Source organism: Ammospiza nelsoni, chromosome 17 (assembly GCF_027579445.1).
Source record: "Ammospiza nelsoni isolate bAmmNel1 chromosome 17, bAmmNel1.pri, whole genome shotgun sequence".
Classification (NCBI taxonomy): domain Eukaryota; kingdom Metazoa; phylum Chordata; class Aves; order Passeriformes; family Passerellidae; genus Ammospiza; species Ammospiza nelsoni.
In genome coordinates, this window is record NC_080649.1 from 15,312,277 (window position 1) to 15,336,961 (window position 24,685).

The 24,685-nt window shown below is 58.6% G+C and overlaps 2 protein-coding genes and 1 non-coding gene across 4 annotated transcripts in view; 1 reads left to right on the forward strand and 2 right to left on the reverse strand.

Annotated features, from left to right (window-relative positions):
* Positions 1–80: 80 nt before the first annotated feature.
* On the reverse strand, positions 81–151 carry TRNAG-CCC (transfer RNA glycine (anticodon CCC)). Its single transcript has one exon. It is a non-coding gene; the product is annotated as a tRNA-Gly (tRNA).
* Positions 152–1,619: 1,468 nt separating this feature from the next.
* On the forward strand, positions 1,620–5,144 carry MCRIP2 (MAPK regulated corepressor interacting protein 2). The gene is made up of 5 exons (XM_059484264.1): positions 1,620–1,725; positions 1,802–1,883; positions 3,474–3,601; positions 3,801–3,902; positions 4,706–5,144. Exons 1-5 carry the CDS (start codon positions 1,674–1,676, stop codon positions 4,774–4,776), a joined length of 435 nt encoding a protein of 144 aa, XP_059340247.1. The 5' UTR covers positions 1,620–1,673; the 3' UTR covers positions 4,777–5,144.
* A 612-nt stretch (positions 5,145–5,756) lies between these two features.
* ABCA3 (ATP binding cassette subfamily A member 3) overlaps positions 5,757–24,685 on the reverse strand; it is a 32,289-nt gene continuing 13,360 nt past the window's right edge. For both annotated transcript variants that reach the window (XM_059484263.1, XM_059484262.1), the window contains 23 exons: positions 23,714–23,887; positions 22,914–23,095; positions 21,619–21,765; positions 21,163–21,292; positions 20,284–20,438; positions 19,394–19,549; positions 18,900–19,110; positions 18,476–18,626; positions 17,450–17,548; positions 17,097–17,289; positions 15,972–16,275; positions 15,210–15,483; positions 14,118–14,322; positions 13,431–13,650; positions 13,033–13,191; positions 12,379–12,551; positions 11,978–12,112; positions 11,678–11,872; positions 10,552–10,739; positions 10,224–10,394; positions 9,638–9,825; positions 9,459–9,532; positions 5,757–8,193 (listed from right to left, as the gene is read on the reverse strand). In XM_059484263.1, coding sequence (XP_059340246.1) covers positions 8,062–8,193; positions 9,459–9,532; positions 9,638–9,825; positions 10,224–10,394; positions 10,552–10,739; positions 11,678–11,872; positions 11,978–12,112; positions 12,379–12,551; positions 13,033–13,191; positions 13,431–13,650; positions 14,118–14,322; positions 15,210–15,483; positions 15,972–16,275; positions 17,097–17,289; positions 17,450–17,548; positions 18,476–18,626; positions 18,900–19,110; positions 19,394–19,549; positions 20,284–20,438; positions 21,163–21,292; positions 21,619–21,765; positions 22,914–23,095; positions 23,714–23,887 — 4,016 coding nt within the window. In that variant the 3' untranslated portion in view covers positions 5,757–8,061. The remainder of the gene's footprint in view (positions 8,194–9,458; positions 9,533–9,637; positions 9,826–10,223; positions 10,395–10,551; positions 10,740–11,677; positions 11,873–11,977; positions 12,113–12,378; positions 12,552–13,032; positions 13,192–13,430; positions 13,651–14,117; positions 14,323–15,209; positions 15,484–15,971; positions 16,276–17,096; positions 17,290–17,449; positions 17,549–18,475; positions 18,627–18,899; positions 19,111–19,393; positions 19,550–20,283; positions 20,439–21,162; positions 21,293–21,618; positions 21,766–22,913; positions 23,096–23,713; positions 23,888–24,685) is intronic.

The following is a 24,685-nucleotide window of genomic DNA, read 5'->3' on the forward strand; positions in this document are numbered from 1 at the left end:
CCCCCTTTTCTTCGCCCTGAGAGCAGCGGTGCTGGCGTGTTTCGTGCCCTGTGGCGACATCGAGCAAGACAAAAAGTAACTGCGCCGCCCGGGAATCGAACCCGGGTCGCAAGAATGGGAATCTTGCATGATACCACTACACCAGCGGCGCGGCCAGGAGCGCTGCTGCCCCGCTGCCTCTCGGTGCCGCCGCCCCCGCGGGGACCCCCGACCCAGCCGCTCCCCCAGCACCGGCACCCCCCAAAAGGGACAAAGTGAGGCTCTGCGCGGACACCCCAGGGAAACGGGGCCGGGGGGGAACCAGCCCCCCTCTTCCGCGGCAGCTGTCAGTGGTGATGGAGGTCCGGAGGCATCCATCTGGAGCACAGGGATTAGGGGTTCAGCCCTCCCCAGCATGGAAAGGCTCAGGGATGCGCCAACAGGCGCTTAGAAACCCCGGGCAGATCCGGGGGAAACTGAGGCACAGCCCCCAGCACGTTACAAGGCGGGTGACAGCCACTGGTGGCATCCCGTGGGTCAGGGGTGTATTTAGGCACAGTAACAGGGTTGGGGGTGGCAGCAGTGGATGCACACCCACGCAGGCCCCACGCGTGCCCGGCACCCACCAAGGGCCAGGCGAGGCCGGGCTTTTATGGGAGGTACCCTCCTACAGCCCTCCCTCTCCAGCCTCTACCGGGGCAACGTGGCGGAAAGGCAAAGGTCACCTTCGTGGGGTGGCTTTGCAGCCCCCGGAGCCTCCGGGAGACCCCAGTGTGTTTGTCACACGGCCTCTCCCCAAAATTCTGGGTGCTGTAGCCAGCCACGGGGGCGGCCGGTGGACACTGTGGGGTGGCGGGGGACCAGCTCGGGGTCGTGTCCTGGGTCTGCACCTCCTGCCACGTGGGGACACCTTGGCGGAACCTCCCGCTCCAAAGATCACCGTGCTGGCGGGGACGCGGCTGCCCACCCGGCTCCCTGCGCTGTCCCCGTGGGGTGGTACCTCAGCCCCTGCCTCTGCACCCCTTCACTTTTCCCTGCCCGGGTCCTTTGTGTCCCAGGAATGACCCCTATCTGTCCCCTGTGTGTGCCGGGGCTCCAGTGTCCCGTGTCCCGAATGTCCCCGTGCGGGTCCCCGCCGAGTTTGCCGTGACTCCCGTGTCCCCTGCGCGCCTGTGCCATCTTGTGTCCCACGTGCCTGCTGTGCCCTCTCCCCTACTTCAGCCCCGCATGGTCCAATGTCCCTTCTGCGCGTTCCGTGTGTCCTGTGCGAGTCTCCCGCATGTCCCCTCTGTGTCCCATGGAAGTCCCCACATGTGCTCGCAGCATGTGCCCCGCTTGTTCCTGCATCCTGTGTGTCCCCGTAAATCCACACGCGTGCTGCCGATGTATCCCGTGCGCGTCCCCTGTGTGTCCCCACAAGGCAGACACGTCTCTTGCACAGCACACACGTGTCGCGCGTGTCCCCGCACGCCTCCCACCGATCTGTGTCCCCCCCCGACCCGTCCCGCGGGTGTCCCCCGCTCCCCCCGGGCTCTGGGCGCCGTCTCCGCGTCCCCCTCGCTCCCTGCGCGTTCCCCTTTAAGCGCGGGGGCGTGTCGGAGCCGGGGGGGCCCGGCCCTGCCTGCTTAAGGCCCCGGCGAGGGGCACCTGCGGCACTCGAGAGGGCGGCGGGGCCGTGGGCCGGGGCCCGCACCATGTACACGCTGACGCGGGGCCCCAGCAAGCTCGCCACGCAGCGGCGCACAGGTACCGGGGGGCGCGGGGCCGGGGCCGCGGGGGCTCCGTCCCGCCCGGCCGCGCTGACGCCCCGCGCTCCCCGCAGGTCCCACGCAGCAGGCGGTGGAGAGCAGCAAGCTGGGCGAGTTCCGGGGGCGAGCGCAGCCCGGCCTGTGGCCCCCGGCCAGGTGAGCGCCGGTGACCTTGGCGGGGAGCGGCGCGGGGCGGCCGGGCCTGACCTTGAAGGGAACGGGAATGGGACCGGGACGGCCGGGCCGGACGCGGGACGGGGGCCCGGGGGCTCCGCTCGGTGCCGCTCGGCCCGGGGGTCTCGGCGGTGCTCGCGCGTCCCGCGGAGCGCCGGGCACGCCTGGGCTCGGTGCCCGGAGCCGTGGCCGCCCCGCGTCGGGGACGCGCCGGGGTGGCCGCCCCCCCCTCCTGCCCACGGGCCGTCCCCAAACCCGCGGGCAGTGGGACCGGCGGGGTCACGCCAAGGAGGCGGCGCGGGGGGGTCCCGGTGCGGGCAGAGCCGGGGCCGGGCTGGTCCAGCCCCTCCGCCGGCGGCCCCGATTGCACGAAGCGGGCGGCGGGGCCAGCGCCGGTCCCGCCCGCCTTGGCCGCGCCGCGCACCCCCGGGGGCCGCGGAGCCCACGCGGAGCCGGCGCTCCCCTCTGCCCCGAAAGCCGGGCGGCACTTTCTGGTGAATACCAGTGTCCCGCAGCAGCACCCGGAGCTGTTGGCAGGGTGCTGTGGGGTATTCCAGGGGCTGGGAGGTGCGGATGGGATCCCTACAGAGACTCTTTCCCCACTGGAGGCCTGGAGTCACAGCGCACCCAGACAGGGTAGTGGGACCCCACTGGTTCTGCACGTCCTCTCCAGCTCCAAGAAATGAGCTCCCCCTTACCCCCCAGTTCCTCTCCTTCCCAGGACCCCTGGAATTCACTGGAGTGGCTTCTCCACACTTGCCCTCCTCCCTGCCCCAGGCTGTGGCGGCTTGAGAGTCGCTGCCCTCCCCAGCCCCTGCCTGCAGATCTGCAGGAGCTGCCTCCTCCCAGTCCCTCCTGCCCTCCAGTCCCACTCCTAGGGCCCCTTAGACTTTGCCCTGCGAGGAACGTGGCTGTTGCAAGCGTGTCCTGCCCTAGAGCTGGGCAGAAAAACCAAAATGCTGGAGTTTGCATTGAATGTGCTCCCAGGTCTCATCCCAAGTCTTGCCTTTAGCTCTGGTGGGTGTTGGTGCATCTGGGCAGGGAGTGGTTGAAGTGCCCCTCACCAGAGGGGATCCCAGCTCTTAGGAAGCCTGACCTGCTCCCACTTTTCAGAGTGTAACATCCCAGTCCTGGGACACCTTGTGTGCCCCATGCTGGGGCCAGAGCTGTTCCTGTGAACCTGGGTGTTTGATCTGCAGAGGATGGCACATCCCCTGTCCAGTACCTGACTGAATTTCACTTCCATTTCCTGATATTCCTGCACTTTTGGTGGCAGATTCTTTATCTTAGGGACTACACTTGGTACTAGATTGGAGGATGGGAAGGAGATGGGCAGCTAGGGCTTTTCCCCAGGGAGGCTCCCTTGCACCCCTCCTGTGTCAGAATCCCCTGTCCCTGGGGCTGGGTCCCTTTCCATTGCAGTCCTTGGGGACAGGGCAGGGTGGCTGCAGCTGTGGGTGAGTGTGTGCCCTGTGGGGACACAGTTCAGGACACCTGAACCGCCCCAGTTCTTGCTGGGGTGGGCAGAGCTGCCTGTGCCCTCACCTCCCCCTTGCTTCCCTCCCTCCACAGCCCAGCACAGAAACTCGTCTTCAACAGAGTGAATGGCAAGAGGCCCCCACTGCTGCTGCAGCAGATCTCAGCCCCTGAAGAATGTTACACGCTGGCCCACGAGGAGAACGTCCGCTTTGTCTATGAAGGTGAGGGCACAGGGTCCCTGGGCAGCAGCCAGGGGAGCTGGAGCACGTGGAGCCCCTCCCCAGCACCTGCCCCGTGCTGGGGACAGGCACGGAGTCCCCAGCCTGGGCACTTCCCTCCTTTCCCGCCTCCCGCTCCTGTCCCGCAGCCCCCTGCCCTGCGAGCCGGTCCCAAACCCACCCGGCCTCGTTCCCTCCCCAGCCTGGCAGCAGGTAGAGCAGCAGCTGGACAGCAGCCGGAGCGGGGACAGCGCCTGCGGCCCCGTGCAGTACGTGGAGAAAACCCCCAACCCCGGACTCAAAAGTGAGTGGCAGTGGTTGTGGCCCTTTGGGGTGCATCAGGCTCGGGGTGCAGGGAGGGGCTGTGGGCTCAGCCTGCAGCTGAACGGGGCTGTAGTGGAAGGAGGAGGAGGATTCCAGTGCTGGATGTGCCAGAGGGGCTGGATGGGTCTGTCCTGCTGGTGCTGGGGGCACAGCTGTCCCCAGGCACTGGGGTGGGGATGTCCCACTGCATCCCTTGCATGTTCCACTGTGTTGCTGACTCCTCTGGGATTCAGGCCCTCTCCTGCCACCAAGGGGTTCAGCATCATGCTGGAGAGAGAGGAGCTGCCTGTGGAAACCTGCTTCTTCTGGGGCCAGCAGGACCAATTGGGCTCGGGGACAACACTTGTCTGGTGGCACCTGGAGTCAGCAGCCTTTGCGCTCTCACAGCAGCTGAGAGCTCCCCAAGGAAGAGAATGTCCCTGTAGATCCAATCTGGCCTTTTGGGGACACGGCACAGGGGTGGAGGAGACCTGGGGGTGTCATTAGATTGGAGATCAGGAAAGGTTCTTGCCCCAGAGGGTGCTGGCACTGCCCAGGCTCCCCAGGGAATGGGCACAGCCCCGGGGCTGCCAGAGCTCCAGGAGAGCTTGGACAGGGATGTCCAGGGTGGGATTGTTGGGGGGTCTGTGCAGGGCCAGGAGCTGGGCTGGGTGATTCCTGTGGATCCCTTCCAGCTGAGGATATTCTGTGATTCCATGGTTATTTTTTCTGGGGTTTGGAAGGGGCACCCAGAGCTCTGCTCCTGCTCCAGCTGTTCCCCTCTCTCCCTCCCCTCTTTCTCAGACTTCGTTCCCATCGACCTGGAGGATTGGTGGGCACAGCAATTTCTGGCCAAAATCGAGAACAGCTCATAAAAGGGAAGAAAAGGTTGCCTTTGGTTTCTTTCTAAGAGAAACGAAGCTGCGAGCACCTGGTGACAGCCCAGCATCGGAGGCGTTTTTGAAGCGTTTTTGTGACGCCCGAGGTGGAGCGAGCCAGCCCCGAGCACCGGACCACAGCCATGCCCGGCCCCGCGCCCTCCCCGTGCCCGGCACAGGAGCAGCGTGCAGCCCCAGCCAGGATTCCTTAAGTGCCAGTTCTCGGCCTGCTGCGGCTCCTGCAGCCTCCAGCTCCAGGGACACTGCGGTGCCACGCTGGGGACAGGGAGCCGCTCCCCCTGCGGCCGCGGGAGGCCAGGGGGTGCTGCAGCAGCACCGCCAGACAATAAAGCGCTGAAACTGCCCGTGGAGCCGCGCCTGTGCCGGGGGGAACAGGGGAAGCAGGGGCTGCAGCGCCGTGCCCCTGGAGAGGGGATGCTCCCAGCTGACCCGTGGCTCCTCTGGATCCAAGGGCTTGGAGCTCCTCTCCCTTGCAGCTGCATCCTTGCCCCGATGCTGCCTCATCTCCCGGGGCTCAGCAGGGGCTGCTGCTGTCTTAGGTGATGTTTGGGATTGGGGGGCATATGGGAATCTGCAAGGGGGGCTGAGCACCCTGGCTGTGCTCCAGAGCTGTGCTGCAGCATGTAGGTGGGCAAAGCTGCAGGAATGGCAGGGCCAGGGCCAGCTGCCCACTGCCATGGAGGCCAAAAGGCTCCAGGTCTCCCCCTCACTGTGGCTGTTTGGGAGAGCTGAGAGGGGATAGTTGTGGCTACCTGAAGTAAAGAGAATGGGGACCCCACCTTCTGCTTCTACAAAAAAAACTCCTCAGCTGATGGGCTTTTCAAGCCAGACTGAGCTCTTCTCCTTCTGGTTTGTAGGACACCCCTCTACCCCCATGCCCTTCTGCCCAGGCAGAGAGCAGAAGACCAGCACAGGCTGAACAGAGTCTGACTCGAAAGGAGGCCAGGAAACACCCACTGGAAAAAAAAAATCATCTTTATTATTCCTATGAGGGGAACAACAACCACACTGCAGCCAGGGGGGAGTAGAAGCTGGCCAGGAGCTGTGTTGCTTCTCCCACCTGGGAGGCCAGAGCAGTGCCAGCAGCAGCTGTGCCCCTGGCACCTGCCCATGGAGCACTCCTGGTCCTGCTCCCAGCCCCAGGCTGGCACACCAAGGCACTGTGGCTGTGACTGAAATCAGGAGCAGCACCACGCACAGCCCACAGTGCCTGCCTCGCTGCCAGGCAGGGTGTTCCAGCCCTGGGACAGGGCAATGCTGCTTCCATAACACCTCCTTCATTCAGGCCAGGGTGGCCCCAGAGTGATGGAGGGCTGGGGCCAGGGGATGTCATCCCTGCCGTGGACTCTCCCCCAGCTCTGCCATGGCAGCATGGGCAGGGAGGGGGTGAAGCTGCCTCCGTGTCCCCACCCAGCACCAAGCCTTGCAGGGGCACCAGAGCCAACATGAACAGTTGCTGCTGTGCTCAGGGCACTGCCAGCCCATCCTCCCAGCTAAAAGCATCCCCCCTTTCTCTTCCCTCCCTGGGACAGTCCCTGCTGCTGGGATTCCCCCTGCATGGTGCCCTGGCATTGGCTGGCTCTGCTGCCCACCAGGATGTTCCCAGGGTGCAATCCCTCCCTGGCAGCAACTCCACAGGACTCCAAGGTGTCAGAGCAGGCCTGCTGGCTGCTGACTAATAAAAGCACACATCTTTAAGATCCAGGGAAATTCTTAGTAACATGATGCACCATTATTCTGAACAACAACATTAGGCAAAGGAAACAAATTGAACAGGAATAAATGAGTCAGTCACAAGGAAAAAAATGAAAACCCAACCCAAAAAAATATAACCCAACCCCTGACAATGCAATCACTGGGAGGGAATCAGCCCCCCTTGCCATAAATATTAATTATGTGCAATTGTGTGTAGTACTATAGTGCAAATAGCTCTGCATTGATCATGGGGCAGCTCCCAAGGGGCTGCCCCAGGTGACACAGGGACTAGTTAAGGACAGACAAGAATCAACACAGATTTCCAACAAACAAACAAAAAAAACCCCAACCCAGTCATTGGGAAACTCCAAAAAGGAGCTGCCTCCTCCAACTGGGCCCAGGCAAGGCTGGGCAATGCTGGTGCCCAGCAGCATCCTGGAGCCAGGCAGGGGCAGGACAGGGCCTTTGCTCCTGCCTGCTGCTGGCACAGCCTGGTCAGGGGCAGAGGGGATGAGGAGGCAGATGCAGAACAGATGTGGTCAGGTTGGAGCTGTGTGGGGTGTAAAGAGGTGAGCTCAGCAGGACATGGGCACAGTGAGGGCATCATCGCTGGCTTCAAGCTGGTCCTGTGGCTGCACTGCACAGTGTGGGGCCGTGCTGCTGGCACAGCCCCTGCATGGGCACAGCACTGAGGCCAGCAGCATCCCTGGGCACCCTGTGACACTTCATACCCATCCCACAGAGCACAGCCAAGACCCTGCAGCACCTCTCCCTCAACCCACAGCGTCCCCAGGGACCTTGTGGCACCTCTCACCCGTCCCTGCAGTGTCCCTGGGCACCCCTCACTGCCCCCAGCTCTGGCTCCCAGCCCTGCCCATCACGTGCTGTTCTGAGGCCGAGCTCTGGGCACTGCTCCATGGCTACCTCTCACCCAGAGCCAGCTCCTGGCACCACAGCTCCCCCTGCACAGCTGGGGCCAGAGCCAGCTCCTCGAGCCACGCTTGGCAAGCTTTCCCTAGCGTTTAAAGGAGACAGAGCCTCCTCTTTCCATGCCAGGCAGGTGCCAGACAGGAGCTGAGCTGTCCCCCCCTGGCTGCACACAAAGTGCTCCCAGGGGTGATCCCAGCACATCCTGCTGCCCCAAGGACAGTTTGGATCTGAGCTATGTGACAGCCTCCTGCTAAACCACGAGCAACCACCAAACAACACAGGGACATGCGGGTGAGGAGCGCGGGGCGCGTCCCGCTGGGTGTGAGTGAGAGCAGGGAGGAGGGAGCACAGGGGATCCTCCTCTGCCATCCCAACGCCCCTCTCCACCCATCCAGGCTCTCCCGGGTTTTTGGGTGGAGTTTTTTGCTGTATGGATGAAGAAGGCTGGAGAGTGGCAGTGTCACATGCGCACACACACGCACACCCACGCACCCCGGAGCCAGAGCTGCCATCCCCTCACCCTCGCTGGGAAGGTTTACATTGATACAGTATTTAAGACACGCTGATATATAAATTACTGTCTCTATATATACTATGTATAGGCTGAGGGCCAGTCCGTGCCAGGGCACCAGGGGCTCATTTCCCTCTGTCCTCTGTGTAGTGCTGGAAGCGAGTGAAGCTCATGAAGACCTGCTCCAGGGAGATCTGGCTCACCGAGTAGTCCTCCAAGCGATATTTCTCTTTGGCTTTCTCCAGGGCCCCAAAGACCTGCAAGGGAGGGCAGGGACAGGAGGCAGCGTGACTTCGGTGTGGGGGGACTCCCAGGACCAGAGGGGAGCCCCAGGCTGTGACAGGGAGCACCCACTGTGACAGGGAACTCCCACTGTGACAGGGAACTCCCACTGTGACAGGGAACCTCCCAGCTGTGGCAGGGAAAGCAGAGAAAGCTTTGCTCTCCAGGGAGACCCAGGAAAATGACACCTTCCCTGGCAGGAGAGTGAGGGGAAGCCAGGAGCATCTGACACCATTTTAAAACATATGCTATGGATATGATTGTTTTACACAATTATATGTGATAAATGCACACATATATACATATATACAAATACATACATAGAGATACATGTATATATGTATTTATATATATACACACACAGATATCTGGGTTTGAATCCCTGCCCAAGGCTTCTGCTAACACATTATATATATAAAATATTTACATAATATAGAAATAACAGGATACTATATACACTATACATAACTATCTGTATCTAGCATACACATAATTTTTATATTGAGCTACATGTGATATACATATTGATAAACTCACTCTCTAGTTTTTATATAATCCTATACATAGTTTTAATATAATCTGTATACTATGTACTCTCTCTATATATACTCTATAGACTATACTATATACTTGATATAGAGTATATAGAGTATATAATCTTATAGAGTATTACCTATACCACATACCCTATTGAGTATATATTATATATTGTATAAATACAATTAAAGTATATGATATACACTACATCCAGTGCATGTAATATACAGATATATACATATATATATACATATATATATATATACACTTAGATCTGAATATGAAAACTATCTATATACTATGAGTATCTCTCTATGTATTCACATATAGATAATGTACATGTAGACAGTATATACAGAGAGCTATACTAGGTATGCTCTATACCTAACCCTGTATTCTGTATGCAGAGGGTTACATACTGTATCTGTACTGTGGGGTTTTATTGGTGTCCCTGGGCTAGGACCCCTCAGGATCAGTGGCTGGGGAGAGCCACTGCCCACAGCCTCAGTGGGACCACACTGAAGCACTGCCAGGGGGTTCCTGGGGCTGAGGGGCAGGAGCAGGGAGCAGTCAGCACGGGGAAGCTGTGCCCACCCATGCCAGGTTTCCACAGTGTAATGCAGCGTGGGGAGGATGCACCACCAAAAGCAAAGCACCAAGAACATGGGAAGGGGCAGGAGAAGGGTTCCCAGCGCCCCCTTACCTGTGCCCAGCTGAGGTTCTTGTTGGTCAAGTGGTAATGCACCATGCCCTGGTGCTCATGCTTCAGGACACTGCCTGGGGAATGGAGCAGGGAGAGGCTCTGCGTTAGGGAAGGTGCTGCAGTTCACACCCAGCACCTGCCCCTGCTCCGCGGGCAACCACTCCAGCAGCTCACGGTACCTGGGAAAGTCTTCTCCACGAAGGCCTTGAAGGCCTGCAGCTCACCCTCCTCCTCGCTCCGGGTTTTGGCCAGCAAGGTGTATCCACTACCAAACTTGCTTTTGAGGTGCTGGGGGCTGCCCAGGCACTTGAACTGCCCATTCACCATGATGGCCAGTCGTGTGCACAGTGCCTCGCACTCCTCCATGCTGCAGGAAGGAGAGGACTCGTTCAGAGAATCCCAGGATGGGTTGGGCTGGAAGGAACCTTAAAGCTCATCTTGTTCTACCCCCTGCCACGGACATGGACACCTTCCACTAGAACAGACTGCTCCAAGCCCAGTCCAGCATGCCCCCAGAGATGGAGCAGCCACAGCTTCTCTGGGCATGTAAGCACCAGACACAAGCAGAAGCTTCTGGGAAGCGGCTGGAGGTTTTGAGGAGGGACTGAAGCTCTGGACTCTTTGAGGAGGGAGATTTGGGTCGAGCCAGCCACTGGCTGCAGGCAGTGTATGCCCACCCACCAGGCCCTGGAGGTGTGTCCCATCCCTCGGATCCCACCACTCTCCCTGATCTCTTATGCCAAGCCCTGCCCAGCCAGGTGTCACCTGTGGGAGGTGAAGATGATGGATTTGCCACACTCCCGTGTCCGTGTCACTGCGTCCCAGAGCAAGCGCCGGGCCACGGGGTCCATGCCAGTGGAGGGCTCGTCCAGGAAGATCACAGGGGGGCCACCAATGAGGGCAATGCCAGCACTCAGCTTCCGCTTGTTCCCACCGCTGCAGAGGAATCACAGAACCATTAGGGTTGGAAACAACCTGCGAGATCACCAAGCTCAGCTGAAAACGGGAGCAAGGAATGGGGACAGAGCCCCAGTAGGAGCACAGGAGCAGCACACCAGAGGAGGGACAGCAGTTTGGCCAGGCCTGCTCTCACCTGTAGGTCCTGACGAGCTTGTCGGCGTGCGGCTCCAGGAGCAGCCCCCGCAGCATGTTCTCCACGCAGCTGCCGATGTAGCGCTCGGGGATGCCGCGCAGCCGCGCGTACATGCTCAGCGTCTCGCGGCCCGTCATGTGCTCCAGCAGGGCGTCAAACTGCGGGCAGTACCCGATCCTCTGCTGCACCTGCGGCCCAGAGCAGCACAGGGCAATCAGCTCACGGGCAGGGCTCCGAGCCAGGGCTGCCTGGGCGCCCACGGGCCCTGCTGCTCCTCCCAGAGTGATGGAACTGAGCCGCAGCTCTGAAACCGTGGGGAAAATGAGAGGGAAATGCCCCCTGGAGCAGCTGGGCTGACAGGGATGGACAGATGTGTCTCTGGACAGCAGCTAGTGGGCTCACAATGCCTTTGCCAAGCTGGTTCCTCAGTGTGAGGGACCATCTTGGGGTGCCCAGGCTCTCAGAAGAAGGAAAATGCTGGAGGGCTGGTACCTCCCCCATGTCCTGCTCACTTGCAGGGACAAGAGCATGAGAGAAGGCAGTTTCAGGGAAGGAAGCAATTTGGGGCATGCTCTCAAAGAATGTTCTTCATGTCTGACCTTGCCTGGGATCCCAATTCATTTAAGAGTCGGACTTGATGGTCCTTGTGGGTCCCTTCCAAATCAGAGTACTCTGTGAAGTCTGGGACAGTGGTAGAGGAAGGACTGGACTGAAAGTCTAACCCCTGCTCATCTCTTCCTCTCCCAAAGGAAGTGGGCAATTCCCAGCAAGGACACCCCTAGCAGAGCTCTGGAAAGGTTTGATACACTCATTTTAGAGACCATCCTCCAATATTTTCCACATTTCCAGCTATGGAGGTAAAACCCTTTGATGAAGGGTTTGCTACCCTCATCAGGTTTGGTCTCCATTTGTATCACATCTGTAATCCCAGTGGAGAGGAAACTGCTTCCTCATGGCCAGATAATGGAGAGCTGAGCCAGCCAAGGACACAATGTCCCTGGGATATTTATTGTCCCTGTCTCTGGAACTGCAACCATGTCCTCTTGGAGGCACCTGCAAGGTGGCTCAGCCCAGGCAAACACAGGATGGTCTGCAACACCACCCTCGCCCCTGCAGCCTTGGGTACCTTCTTGATGTTGGCCAGAATGCTGTGGCCATCCACAAAGGCGTCCCCCGATGTGATGCTCTCGTCACCCGTCAGCATCTTGAAGGTGGTGGTTTTGCCCGCTCCATTGAAGCCAAGGAGACCAAAGCACTCCCCTTTGCTGACAGCCAAGGAGATCCTGTCCACTGCCAGCAGGGACTCCCGGCTGTCATAGACCTGGAGGAGCCACACACGAGCCACATGTCACTGCCTGATGGCATGGCAAGGCCCGGGAGGACACGGCTCAGATGGCAGCAGGATGCTCTGGTCACCCTGCCTCACCTTGGTCAGCTCCTTGATGACCAGAGGGCTGCTGAGAGACGACAGCAGTTCTGGTGGTGACTCCAAAACCTTCTTCCTCTCATCTGCCACGTCCCTGTCCTCTGGCAGCACAGACACCCTGTTCAGCAGGGCCACCTGAACACAGGGGGAAGACACACTCTGTGTCACCTGGCTGCTGGGGGATGAATGGGTTCCTCCAGTGTCCCCAACCCTGGGAGGATCCATCCCTCTGGAGATGCCTCACTCCCTTTGCCAATCCACACACTTAACAGGAGTGGCTCCTCCAAGCTCCAGGGATGCTCCCTGGAAGATGATGTAGGTGATGAGGGCCCATCTCCAGCTCACAGGGACTCCTGGGCTGGGCTTGGAGGGCACAGCTCCCTCCCACGTGCTTCACTCACCCATTTCCGCCGCCTGCAGATGCCACAGACCAGAGTTCTCAGTCTCCAGAGAAGGTTTGTCTCAATGAGGAAGAGGAGGAAGAGGAAGGAGAAACCCTGGATGGCCAAGGAGGTCAGGTACCGCCCAATCCCAGGGGTCTCCCAGGAAAAGTAGTTCATCTGATAACTGATATCTGAGGAAAGATGGAACAAAATCAACTCCAGGATCAATCCACACTTTGGGGAGGGGCAGATAAACTCCAGAGGAAGCTGTGAGCCCAAAGCTTTGCCAGGCTTATCTTCATCCCACACTGGCTCCCTGCCCACAGCTCTTCCCAATGCTTCCCACAGGAGGATTTGCGTCTGGAAGGGATCTGGCAGAAGATGCCCACTGGAGGCAGGCTGAGGACACCAATCTTGGGATTGGGATTTCTTCACTCATCTCTGAAACTTCCCCTAGCACACATTTTTCCTCCAAATCATGAGTAAGGTGATCCAGTTAAGGAATTTTTTCCTATGTATGTCCTAATATGCTGCCCAGTTTTTGCTCTAAAATGGTACCTGCAGCTACTGCCCAGGCAGAGGCCCCATGACAGTGCCCAGTTCCACCATCCACCCCACACAACCCCCCAGTGATGCTGTGGGGGCTGGCCAGGTGAGGATGTAGAGACTCACTGAAGGCCTTGCAGATGAAGATGGCTTCAACAGAGGAGGTGCAGAACTGAATGAACTCATAGTTCTGGTAGAAGTCACTGATGCACTGGCCCAAGCAGTAATTGGGTAAGATGAGAAAAACTTTATCCAGGGTTTTGGAGAGGTCCACCAAGCCTAGTTCTGAAAGAGAGCAGGTGGATCAATGAATTAGAGACTGCTGGTTTGGGAGAAGAAACCTTGATACTTGAAAAGCTCTGAAGTTTAGAGAGAAACCAAACATATTTTGTCACATTTAATGAGTGAGAATGGACTGTTGCAGTGTTTTATGGCTATTGTGGGACCAGCCCTGGGGTCAGAGAGCCCTTCTGGGGGCTGGACCTTATTGGTGATGGCTGGGCAGGTAGAGGGCAGTGACCCACCTGGGATGCTCATGATGGTGACGGCGAGGAAGGTGGCGGTGCCAGAGAGGATGTTGAAGATGGTCAGACGGGTGTAGGCCGTGGCTGCCACCGAGAAGAAGAAGCTGAGGAGGTACATGAGGGGGATGATGGCCCAGCCATAAAGGAGGAAGATCAGCATCACATCAACGAGGTGGCTGTCTTGGGTGAAGGCTTGCACGTTGAAGGCTTGGAATATCACCTGGGGCACAGCAATGCGGGGAGAAGGTACATTTGGCTTGACCTCAGGCGATGTCTCCTTGTCCCAGTGGCCCAGGGTAACATCAGCACTGCACTGACCCAGACAGCTCCTCATGGATGGGACCCACCAGCAACCCATGGCTGTCCCCAGGGGAGGCCCTTTCTGCAGACTGGAATGCAGAAGAGATCTGGGGAATTCCTCTCCAACATCTCATGGATTTAACATTTTCTAGTCCCAGCAGCAAGAAGGAGGACAAAGCACACTGCCAGAGGACAAAGGACACTGCCCCAGCTGGTTGGCCGTGGTCCAGCTCCCAGCAGGACCAAGGGACAGCTTTCTAGTGGGTCCTTTCTACAGAGATATTGCCAGTGGCCCTGTCCTTCTCCCTGCACCCACACACATCCCTGAGGAGCAGAGCCCAGCATCCCAATAACGGGGAGGGCATTGGGGTGCCAGGGGTGACTCACCAACATCAGAGCGCAAGGGATGAGGAAGTTGATGATGTCCCAGAGCAGGGCAGAAAGCCAGAAGTTGACCACGTACACGCCGCTGACGAACTGGACGTGCTTGGCCTTGATGGCGCGTTCGCTGACCAGCAGCAGCGCGAAGGTGCTGGCGAGAGAGGCCATCCCATACAGCAGGTTGATAGCAATGGCAAAGCCAGTCTGGCCTCTGTGGGGACAGGGGGACACGTTAGGGCAGGGACACCTCAGCCAACCAATGCTGAGGCTACACAAGGACAGCACAGAATCATAGTCTCAGTTAGACAGGACCCACAGGGATCATCCAGCCCAGCTCCTGGTCCTGCACAGACACCCCAACAATCCCATCCTGTGCGCCCCTGAAAGTGTTGTCCAAATGCTCCTGGAGCTCTGGCAGCCTTGAGACCAGGACCATTCCCTGGGGAGCCTGGCAGTGCCCCAACACCCTCTGGGGGAAGAACCTTTCCTTGATTTCCAGCCTAACCCTCCCCTGACACGGCTTCAGCCGTTCCTTTGGGTCCTGTCTCTGGTCACAGAGAGCAGAGATCAGCACCTGCCCCTCTGCTGCCACTCTTGAGAAAACTGTAGCCAGCACACCCACACTGGGCTCCTTGAAGAGGCTACACTTGGCCAACATGCTGAAGAAACACTCAAGGGAGTCAATCACCCCCCAGGCACAGCCCACCCTGCACACCACAAACCTCCACACTGCCTTAGCGAGGTCCCAGACATGGCCCCTCTGGTCTAGGTGTGGTTCAGAGGCCCTGGATGTGGGTTTTGTGAAGAGCATGGCCACATGGCCTCCACTACTATGGCCACCCAGGAAAACTAACCCCAGCCAGTATCTCGAGGGGAACAGCCAACTCTGAGATGTGCATGGGATGACATGGCTGCCCGGCTCAGCAGGGAAGTCATCTGCACAGCTTTGCCCCCCTGACTTCCTGAGTGCAATCACAGATGCATTTGGGTCTGAGAAGCTCCAGCCTGGCTTCTTCACTGACTCCAGCACAACCAGGCCAACCTGCACCCATGGGAGCCCTAGCAGGAAAGCGAGCCCTGTGCCGTCACCACACGTACTCCATGAGCTGGTCCTTGGCCTTCTCGGTGATGTTGCGGGGCTGGGGGTAGTTGGTGACGGTGATGGAGGCGTTGGGGCCTGCCAGCACCCTGAGGATGGCGCTGTCAGCCAGCATGAGGGCGGTGGCCGGGGAGTGGTAGGCCTGGTTGTTGAAGAGCGCCGTGACCAGCGTGCGGTTCCCCGCGGCCTCGAAGGAGGCGGCTGCAATGTAGTGCTCGTTGAAGGCTCCTCCCTCCTCGGAGGCTCTGGAGATGAGGTACTCCTCCAGCCCACCTGCCAAACACCACCGCTGTTACGGGCGGGTCCATCACACCACTGTTAACTGAGGACAACTGGAAAAGACCCCAAGCAGACTCAGCCCTGGTGGCCCACCCTAGTCCTCATCACAGAAACACAGATCCATAGAATCTCATGAGTTGGAAAGGACCCACAAGGACAATCAAGTCCAACTTCTGGCCCTGCATAGAACATCCCAACAATGCCACCATGTGCTTGAGAGTGTTATCCAAAGCTCCTTGAGCTCTGGGAGCACTGGGGCCGCGACCATTCCCTGGGGAGTCTGCTCCAGTGGCCACAAACATGGGGTTGTGGAGAAGACAGCTCTGCTCAGATGAGAAGAGGTCCTGCCAATGACGCGACACTCCCACGCAGGAAAGAAAAGCATCAGATATGGCACAGCTGGGATCTAAACCACCCACACCAGTGGCCCTGGACACCCCACCAGGCACCACCTGCTCCAGGGGCACTCCCTGAGCCCTCACCCAGCACCTCCAGTGGCGACTGATGCTGGGCATCCAGCAGCTCCGTGTACTGCTCCGCCAGCCTCTGCGGCAGCCCCGCGGCGCCCGACACCGAGAAAGGCACGATGGTCTGGCCGTAGGGCTCCAGTGTCAGCCGCAGCTGGGACGAGTCCCGCGGGCCCGGGAAGGTCTTGGCCACGATGAGGGCAAAGGCAGTGAAGATCAGAGGCACGAGGAACTGCGCCGCCACCATCTTCCAGTTGCGCCAGCTGTACATGGCCCGCTTCATGAACATGGCGTAGAACTGCTGGCAGCACAGGTAGAACTGCGAGGGGAGAGGCCGGGTCACGGTGAGCCCTGCCAGCTGGGGACACGTCACCCCATGCAGCTGATGTGAAAGTGACCCCAAACCACCGCCATCCTTTATGCACCTGCCAGCCTGCAGCAGAGTCTGCTCTCCAGCTAAGCCTATAAAGGGATTAGCAGGGCAGCTGCCCAGCTCCAGCTCATCCAGCTCCATGGCTTCCAAACGAGTCACAGTCACTTTGAGATCTCAGGTGTTAAAAGCAGCTTTAGCCATGACCTTTACCTTCCTCCACCTCCCAGCAGCTGAGGCTCCCAAACAGGATTACTGCAGGGCTACCGGGTGAGCACCTGCGAGTGCCCCGCCCAGCCCCTGCCAACACCTTCTGTGCTTTTCAAACCCAGCAACATCCTCCTCCCCCTCTGCCTTTGAGACGTGCCCTTGGGAAGACAAGGGACATTGATCACAGGCGCTGAGGCAGCGGGGCATGAAGGGCTGCCAGGGAACTGGAACACGAGCCTAGCGAGGGAAGGAAGATGGATTTCCTCATCTTCCTTCTGGAAAACCCCAACGATAGAACAACAGCAGGTGGAAAACCACATTGGATCACCTTGAAGAGCAACTTGGATCCCAAGATTAATATAAAGAGTAGCCCTATCAACCCTAAAAATCATTTTTCTTAATGATGCAGATTCCAACTTGAACTTTCAATTTGATTGTGGTTCCAAACCACATGCAACAAGAGCAACTGTGGGGGAGGCTCCACCTGGTAGCCCTACTTCAAGCCCCTCCCTTCACACATCATCTCCCCATTCCTGCTGCACTGACCCCCCAGCACTCACCCCGGTGTTGAGCTTGATGCTGGAGCAGTCCTCAGTAATGAGCGCCCCGCTGTCGTCCGTCATGTCTGTCATGCCACTCAGGCTGCTGGAGTCATCCATGGCCCAGTCGTTGGAGCGCCTCTCGTGCTGGTACTGCAGAGCAGGCAGCTGGATGGCCTGGATATCCATGCTGGAGTCCACGAGCTTCCCAACCCTGTGCCAGGAGGGAAAGCAGGTGATGAAACAGATCCAGGCAGGATACAGCTCTTCTGAGCTGGGAAAGCCAAAGACCAGAGACCAAAGCCAACGAGTGCCCCGGAGGGCTGTGCTGGCCATCACCAAAGCACGTGGGCACTGGTCACCCCTGCACTTACCTGAGGAACACCTCCTCCATGGTGGTGACCGAGGCGCCGTAGCTGGCGATGCCCAGCTCCTCCCGCCTCTGCTCCAGCTCTGTGAACAGGGCCTCAAACCTGAGCAGAGAAGGGAGACGTCAGACACTGACACTCGTGGGAGGGGGCACTCAGGGGTAAAGACCCTCTGGGTATCAGTCCTGCTGCTGGCTGGAGTCTTGCATCCACCCCCAGAGTGACCTTGGCACTGAGCACACCGCTGTCCCCCAGGGCAGACTTTGGGCTCCACTGGCTGTTCTTGCCTCAGCTATCACAGAATCATGGAAACACAAAAGGGTTTGAGTTTGGAATGGACCTTACTGACCATCCCCTTCCACCTCCTGCTTCCACTATCCCAGGGTGCTCCAAACCATATCCACTGGCTTTGGGCACTGCCAGGGATCCAGGGGCAGCCACAGCTGCTCTGGGCACCCTGTGCCAGGGCCTGCCCACCCTCCCAGGGAACAATTCCCAATTCCCAATATCCCATCCAGCCCTGCCCTCTGGCAGTGGGAGCCATTCCCTGTGTCCTGTCCCTCCATCCCTTGTCCCCAGTCCCTCTGCAGCTCTCCTGGAGCCCCTTTAGGCCCTGGCAGGGGCTCTGAGGTGTCCCTGGAACTTCTCCTCTCCAGGTGAGCATCCCCAGCTCTCCCAGCCTGGCTCCAGCCCTTGGAGCATCCCTGTGGCCTCCCTGGACTTGCTCCAGGAGCTCCACATCCTCCTGCTGGTGCCTCCAGACTGGGAGGGAGCACTGCAGGAGAGGTCTCACGAGAACAGAGCAGAAGGAGACAATCAGCTCCCCTGACCTCCTGGGTCTGTAGATCTGATTTCAGAGCCAGAACATCCTGCCTTGTGTGTGCCACCCTCAGCACTACAGGAGGAACTGAATCCCATTTTCCACGACCAGTGCTGATGCAGGGAGCAGCTCCCCTTTCCAGCAAGCCTGTGAGACAGTGTGTGAAGAGAAGGGACCCCCCAGGGAGGGGCAGCAGAGGACAATGCCATTACCTGTGGGTGCTCTCCTTGGGCAGGATGAAGGACAGCTCTGCCCCGGCGTTGCTCTCCATGGTGGCGTTGGGCACGTACTGGCAGATGAGGCGGGAGATCTCGCCCAGGTTGCAGTAGGGCTCCTTCACCATCACCATGTGATACCCAGCCCCTGATGGGAGCCACGAGAGAAGGGAGAGGAGGGTCAATCCCAGCCTGGGCAGGGGGCTGGGACAGAGAGGGATGCGCAGGCACCGCTCTGCACCGGACACGGACACGATGCAAGAGCAAACGTGGGGATGGGCCACAGGAGAGGCTGAACAGCAGGATGGGGAGCACCAGCCATCAGGCAAGGAGCAATGGATGCCCTCCCTGCTCTCTATACCCCTCCTGCTCCTCCCTGGCCAGGAGAGCACACGGAGCACAGCCTGCTCTGCTCCCATACCGTATTTGCGCTTGAGGAAGAGCGAGGAGCCGCAGCACTGCAGCTCGCCCTTGGCCATGATGGCTATGCGGTCCCCCAGCAGGTCTGCCTCGTCCATGAAGTGAGTGGTCAGCAGGATGGTCCTGTTGCTCCTCTGCTGCTGCAGGAGATCCCACGTGGCTCTGCGGGAGGCTGGGTCCATCCCCGAGGTCGGCTCGTCCAGCATCACCACCTGCACTCAGGAGAGGGGAGCAGGTCAGAAAGGGCTGGGGGAGGCCCAGCAGCACGGGAGGGACAACCTCAGGGCCCAGGAGAAACCTCACAGCAATGATCTTGGGGAGCAGCTGCCAGACAGCAGAGCCTCAGGGCATGGCCCTCAGAGTGGGGGTGCTCCTGCCCGCTCCCCGCTGTCCCTGCTTCTCCCACTGGCTCAGGGCAGATGAGGAACAGCCTGGGAGCCACCCCAAGGAGCTGCAGTGGCCCAGGTGTGAGGGGGGCCCAGCAAAGGCACCTGCCTTGGAGTCCCCGATGAGGGCGATGCCGATGGACAGCTTGCGCTTCATGCCCCCAGACAGGGCCTTGCTCAGCGAGCGGCGCTTGTCCTCCAGGCCCAGGATCCTCAGGATGTGAGTGATCTCCTCAGGACACTTGGAGGCTGGGTACCCCTTCAGCTGCCAGACAGGGGAAGGGAGGGGTGAGCCCACCTGCAGGGCTGCCAAACCCCCCCACACTCCCGGCTCCACACTCAGACAGGAAAGTGGGGAAGCAGAGCTGGACTCCTGCCCACCCCTGCAGGAGCTGGCACAGCTGGCAGGGGTGGCTCCATGGAGTTATGCTGACTGAGACCCTGCACTCCTCCACCAGCCTGCAGATGAGGTGGGAAGGGGATGCAAGGGCTGTTCTGCTTATCATGGAATCATGGAACAGTTTGGGTTGGAAGGGTCCTATAAGATCGTTTAGGCCAACTGCCCCGCCTTGGGCAGGGACACCTTCCACTATCCCAGGCTGCTCCAGCCCCATCCAACCTGGACTTGGACACCTTCAGGGATCCAGGGGCAGCCACAGCTTCTGTAGGTAACCTGTGCCAGGGCCTCATCACCCTCACAGGGAAGAATTTCTTCTATATATCCCATTCAACCCTGCCCCCTCTCAGTGTGAAACCATTCCCCATTGTCTTGTCATTCCAGGCCCTTGTCCAAAATCCCTCTCCTGGAATCTCTGTAGTCACGGCGAGAGGCTCCAAGGTCACCCTGGAGCCTTCTCTTCTCCAGGTGAACACCCCCAGCCTGGCTCCAGAGCAGAGGTGTTCTACCCTCTGACCATTTTGGACCCACCTGATATATCTCACCCCCAGAAGCCCAGGTGCCTCCCCAAGGGCTGTCCCCCTGCTCAGTGCCAGGCTCACCCCTGCATAGAAGTGGAGGTGCTCTTCCACTGTCATGTTGTCGAAGAGGACGTCGTGCTGGGGGCACAGCCCCAGGCTGCGGCGGATCAGCACCATGTCCTGGGAGATCTCGTAGCCATTGATGTAGGCCTGCCCGCCCGTCGGGGAGTGCAGACCTGTGGGGAGCTCAGGGTGACCCCAGTGCAAGGAGACAGTGGAAATGTGGAGGGTCCTGATGAGCATCCCCCCCCCCACCAGTTTTCTGCCAAAAACCAGAGCAGGTCTGTCTCGTGCTCAGCCTGGGGGACAGCAGCTTCCTCCTGCTACAGGACGGGCTGCAGGGCACCCACAGGTGGGAACTGGCCCCCAGTGCAGACAGGAGAGGAACAGGCAGGTCAAAGACGGTTCTGAGCCGTGCAGAGAGCCAGGCAGGGCCAGGGCAGAGTTCCAGGAAGGTCCCGTGAGCCCCCTGAGCTGCCAGGAGCAGCTCAGAGCAATAGAGAGCAGAAGGGCACAATCAAAGGTCATCGTGTCCCTTGTGCCAAAATAGGTATCCTGGAGCCCAGCAGATCAAGAATGACAAACAGCAGATCCACCTTATCTGTGTTACCATGGCAAAGCCTACAGAGAGCAATCCTGGACAGCAGTCTCTTCTCACAGCTCTCCAGCACAAAACCTGGCTGCCATTTCACCCACTGGCTGATCCCACTCTTGTGGAGGGCTGAGCAGGGACCCCCATGCTCCTTCTGTGCCCCTCTCACTACCCTGGCACTCCTAGCCAATGCCTCAGGAAACTGAAGGTGCTCCAAGGAGATCAAAAACCCCTCCCCACCCTCAGAGACAGGGTCTGGCTCTTGTTCAAGGGTAAAGCCATCAGCTCCTGCAGCAGGAAACTCCTACCTGTGAGCATGGATAGAGTGGTGGTCTTCCCAGCACCGTTGTGTCCCAACAGGACAGTGATCTGCCCCTCGTACATGTTCACTGTCAAGTCCTTCACTGCCTCTTTTGTCTTGTTTCCCACTTTGAAGACCTGTGGAGATCAAGTCCATGAGTTGGTGCTGTGCTTCAGGCAAGTGCCTCAGCTCCACCCAGCAGGCAAAGCCTGGGATGCTCACGGGGTGTTACCAGGAGACAACAGGTCTAATTCAGGTTAAATTCAGCTGCCAACAAGTTAAATACAGATGTCACTGCACCTCTAAGTACACAGCACTTCATCCCACCACAAAATGCAGCCAGCTCTGGGGAAGAGCCATACCCAGCCCCAGGGCAGCACAAGGACACAGAAGCTGCCTGCAGGCAACAGATTTTACAAAACCAACATTATGGTGTGCTTGTGCCCTGCTGGGCAGTCAGTACCTTTGACAGGTGCTTTATTTTGATGCCTGACACGAGGTCAGCTGGCTCCTCCTCAATGTACTGACTCTTCAGGGCTTTCTCAGGGTCCTCCTCCTCCTCTTTCTCTTTCCCCACAACAGTCCTGGGCCGCCCACACCAGTACGAGGGCTGATGGAGGAAGGGAGAGACAGAAATCAGGCACAGGCAGAGCCCATCTCTTCATCCCAGCCTTGGCCACCCCCCTCCTCCCACAGACATCTCCCAAGGATCTCCCAGACTGCTCTCCTCGGCCTGGGAATTACCAAGCAGAACATCTTCAGCAGCAGGGCCAACACGATGGAACAGCTCCTCCTGCCCTCCCCCATCTCTCCCTTACAGCAGGGCTGCCTGTGCTTACACAGCAGCTCTTCCCCATCTTCATCCCCATGGAAAAAATTCCACTGAGAAGTAAAATCACTCAGGCAGAATCATCCTGCCCAGGAGAGCCCATGGATGACCATCCCCTCCAAAACTCCTGAAAAACACTAAATACAGCCTGGGGTCCAGCTGCTGCAGTCACAGCCCCTTTTTTTTACATGGCTCTCTAGGAATGAAACTAAGTGTTTGGGACCTTAAATCCTGGTGGGAATAACAATTCAATAACTCCTGGATGCAAAATCAGCTTTTGTCAATGGCTGCATCTCTGTTTCCCCAGTCTGACTGCAAGAGGGAGTGAGATGCTGGCGTGAAACCACTCTAGGATGAGGAATTTGGAAGGGAGAAGGAAAAGCCTCTCTATCAAATAACAAAGGATCCATCTCCAGTATGCAAACAGAACAGATTCTCCCTGCAGCCATGTAGCTGCAGTGCCCACGCAGCTGCAGCTGCAGAGGGTGATGCCAAGTGTTTGGCTTGGCAGAGCGAGGGTGGCTCAGCTGAGGGGTGACACCCACCCCTGGCATGTGGCAGCTGGCAGTGACACACAGGTCAGCCATGCCCGCCTGCATGGCAGTGCTCAGGGGTGTCAAATAGCTGCATCTGGCTCCTCCCACCTGGGGTTTCTCTCCAATGCCTTTGCTGGGGCCTGGAGACATTTAAAAACACCCTTCCATGCCAGGAAGTGCTGGGAGAGAGCTCTAAAGCCAACATGACCTTCATCCACAGTAAAAATCAACAGCTGCATCAGCCTTTAGTGAGGACATGCTGCAGGCCCTGTGATTTTGGAGGCCAGATGGTGCCACCCTTGGCCATCTGTCTGGCCTAATGCACGGCACAGCAGTGGTGACTGTCCCCAGGGATGCCCCTCCAGCCCAGGGAGGGGTGCAAGCAGTGCTCACCGTGAGGAAGAAGTACCAGGGCTGTGGCACACCGTACTCCCCAGGGAACACAGCCTCCACGTACCAGGCCACCACACCATACAGCACCGAGTCCAGCAGCAGCATCCCCAGCACCTGGGCCAAGGTGAAGTTGTCATCCACGCTGACAGGCTTCATGAGGTCCCTCCACTGGATGCCAGTCCCTGCAAGGCACATGGGACACTGCTCCCTCTGCATCCCCAGGAGGGCCATCTTCTCCAGGACTGGCAGAGAGCAGCCCCTCTGCCAGCTCACTGCTCCCTAACCAGGAGCCCCTGCACAGCTCTGTGATCCTCTGCAGATGGAGGGAAAACAGGCACTGACCCCTCGAGGCTCCCCACCCCACCATGATCCTTCCATGGCATTCTCTGCCACTGCCTGGGAAGAAATGATCCCTTCTCCAGCATCACCCCTCCAATCACTACTGCCACACCTAGTAAATGCATGGCTCTGCATGGAACCAACAAATTTAAATTAAATTTTAAATTACATAAATTAATTCTTTTAAATTAAAGAAATTAAGGATATATATTGTGAAGGAGGAAATGCAATGGTTCCCATCCATTAGAACAGAATTCTTCTGGTAATTAAAGTGAGGATTGCACAGCCCAGGGGCACAGGCACAAGTTCAGAGAGCCCTGGTATGGGAGCAATCAGCTCTAGTAAGAAGGAAATTGCTTCTTCTGTCCAACGTCTCTCCACCAAGGCAGTGGCACCCCACCACATACGAGGCTGACAGGAAGGGGATGCTGCTCTCCCCAGGAATACATGGCCCTGCTCACCTTTCCCTTCAAACATGCCGATGAGCTGCGCCCCCATGGCCATGGCCACGTTGGAGATGAGGCAGGACGCCAGCTTCTGGCTGTGGGACATCAGGTCGTAGCGGGGCGAGATGAAGAAGTAGGGGATGTAGGAGAAGAAGTAGAGGAAGCCACCAGCAGCAGCTGCAACATTTGCTGCCAGCACAGGGAAAAGCAGGAGGGAGAACGTCAGGGTGAGGCCACCCAGCACTGCTCAGCAGCTTCCCACCCAGGGACTTTCCTGATTTGGGCACTAAGCACGGTTATGTAGGGGCAGCACAGGGACACGCCCACATCCCAGCAAGGCAGGAGCCTGACCCCAGCCCCAGCCCCATGGTGGGCAGCTGCAGAAGCCTCTGCCCATCCCAGAGCAGAGTCCGGGGCCAAGCCAGCCAGATGAGGCCCTGAGACAGGAGCTGGTACCAGGGAATGCTCTGGGTTGGAAGGGGCATTAAAGACCACCTTGTCCCACCCCCTGCCATGGGAAGGGACACCTTCCCCTATTCCAAGTTGCTCCAAACCCCATCCAACCTGGTCTTGAACAGTGCCAGGGATGGGGCAGCCACAGCTGCTCTGGGCACCCTGTGCCAGGGCCTGCCCACCCTCACAGGGAACAATTCCCAATTCCCAATATCCCATCCATCCCTGCCCTCTGGCAGTGGGAGCCATTCCCTGTGTCCTGTCCCTCCATCCCTTGTCCCCAGTCCCTCTGCAGCTCTCCTGGAGCCCCTTTAGGCCCTGGCAGGGGCTCTGAGGTGTCCCTGGAGCCTTCTCCTCTCCAGGTGAGCACCCCCAGCTCTCCCAGCCTGGCTCCAGAGCAGAGGGGCTCCAGGCCTTGGACCTGCTCTGGTTTGGGAAGCAACAGTACCCACATCCCTTTCCACACACTGTGCAGAAAATGCAGCCAAAAATGGGAAGAAACGCCCCCTCCACAAGTCCCAGTGTCAGTAACAA

Excerpts from the sequence above, each read along its gene's own strand:
- MCRIP2 (XM_059484264.1), top strand. The coding sequence starts at position 1,674 with ATGTACACGCTGACGCGGGGCCCCAGCAAGCTCGCCACGCAGCGGCGC. Across the intron at positions 1,726-1,801 it reads CGCCACGCAGCGGCGCACAG|GTCCCACGCAGCAGGCGGTG; the intron begins GTACCGGGGGGC and ends CGCTCCCCGCAG. Across the intron at positions 3,602-3,800 it reads CGTCCGCTTTGTCTATGAAG|CCTGGCAGCAGGTAGAGCAG; the intron begins GTGAGGGCACAG and ends TTCCCTCCCCAG.